Raw genomic sequence first — 1,227 nt, 5'->3', positions numbered from 1 at the left:
GGGGCAGCCGGGCTCGGTGGCTCGGCCTGTAATCCCGCGCCTTTGGGAGGCAGAGGTGAATGGATGGCCTGAGCCCGCGGGTTCGAGACCCGCCCGGGCAACTTGGCGAGACTGCATCTCCACAATAAATCAAAAATTAGCCGGGCGTGGGAGCGGCGCCTGTAGTTCCAGCTCCTTGGAAGGTGAGGCGGAAGGTGAAACGGAAGGATCGCCGGAGCCCAGCAGGTCGAGGCTGCGGTGGCCGGGGGCGGCCACTGCACTCCAGTCTGGGCGACAGAGTGAGATTCCATCTCAAAAACAACAACAGCAACAACAACAACAAAAAACTTGGGGAAGGCTAGAGGGCGGGGAGAAAATGTCCCGGGGAAACTAGGGTATTTGGGATTAGAATGTCGGGAAGGCTGATGAGGGGGTTAGAATTTCAGAATAAACTAGTGGGCAGACAGAGGCTATGGAAGGTAGAACCTGGAGGTGGGAGTGGGCGGTTAGTTCCATCAGGGCATTGGGAGTGGAGGTATAACGTACAGATCTACTGGGTAGGGTACGGGTAGAGGGCCCCAAGCAGAGCTTGAGAGGTGGAATCTACTGAGGGTCGGTGGGGTGAGGGCAAGAACATAAACGGGAGCAGAGATAGAACGTCCTGATGGACCGGGCGGGATCGGGACTTTAAGGACAGACCCCACGCGAGGACAGAATTAAAGGGAAAACGGGCCAGGGCGGGGCACTGGGTAAGGGCTTGCGGGGGGGATGCAGAGTTCGGGTAGGGGTAGACTGACGGCCCTGCTGGCTGGAACCCAGCAGAACGTGGGGCAGGAGCCTGAGTGGACCTGGCCTGGAGACTTGGTCCTGGCATTGGGGCATGAGGGGGCGAGAGGCAGATCCTGGCACTGAGCTTAAGTACCTCTCCTCCTCCCCCTTCTCCTCCGCCCAGGCTCCTGGGGCCTGCGTTGCTTGCGGTGTGAGAGAAGCGGCCATTGCCAGGTGGAAGAGTGCGCCCCAGGCCAGGACCGCTGCAGGACCACAACCCTGCGCATATGGGAAGGTGAGCTCCCCTACTCCAGTGACGAGGAGCACGAGTGACCAAGAAGCCTTCCCTCACTAGTAATCGGAGAAATGCAGACTTAAAAAAAAAAATAATAGGCCGGGCTCCGTGGCTCAGCCTATAAACCCCGGCCTTTGGGAGGCTGAGGTGAGTGGATTGCCTGAGCCCGCGGGTTCGAGACCCGC

General features: G+C 59.4%; 1 protein-coding gene across 1 annotated transcript in view; it reads left to right on the top strand.

The window, feature by feature from the left end:
• Window positions 1-747: 747 nt before the first annotated feature.
• Window positions 748-1,227, top strand: part of LOC110596624 (urokinase plasminogen activator surface receptor-like) — a gene marked incomplete at its 3' end in the record, with an annotated part of 4,766 nt that continues 4,286 nt past the window's right edge. The window contains exons 1-2 of the mRNA XM_021718046.1: window positions 748-760; window positions 932-1,042. Of these exons, the coding sequence (XP_021573721.1) occupies window positions 748-760; window positions 932-1,042 (124 nt within the window). The remainder of the gene's footprint in view (window positions 761-931; window positions 1,043-1,227) is intronic.

Source organism: Carlito syrichta, unplaced genomic scaffold, assembly GCF_000164805.1.
Source record: "Carlito syrichta isolate Samal-C Ts95f unplaced genomic scaffold, Tarsius_syrichta-2.0.1 Scaffold311765, whole genome shotgun sequence".
Taxonomy (NCBI): domain Eukaryota; kingdom Metazoa; phylum Chordata; class Mammalia; order Primates; family Tarsiidae; genus Carlito; species Carlito syrichta.
This window is presented reverse-complemented; position numbering and strand designations above follow the sequence as displayed.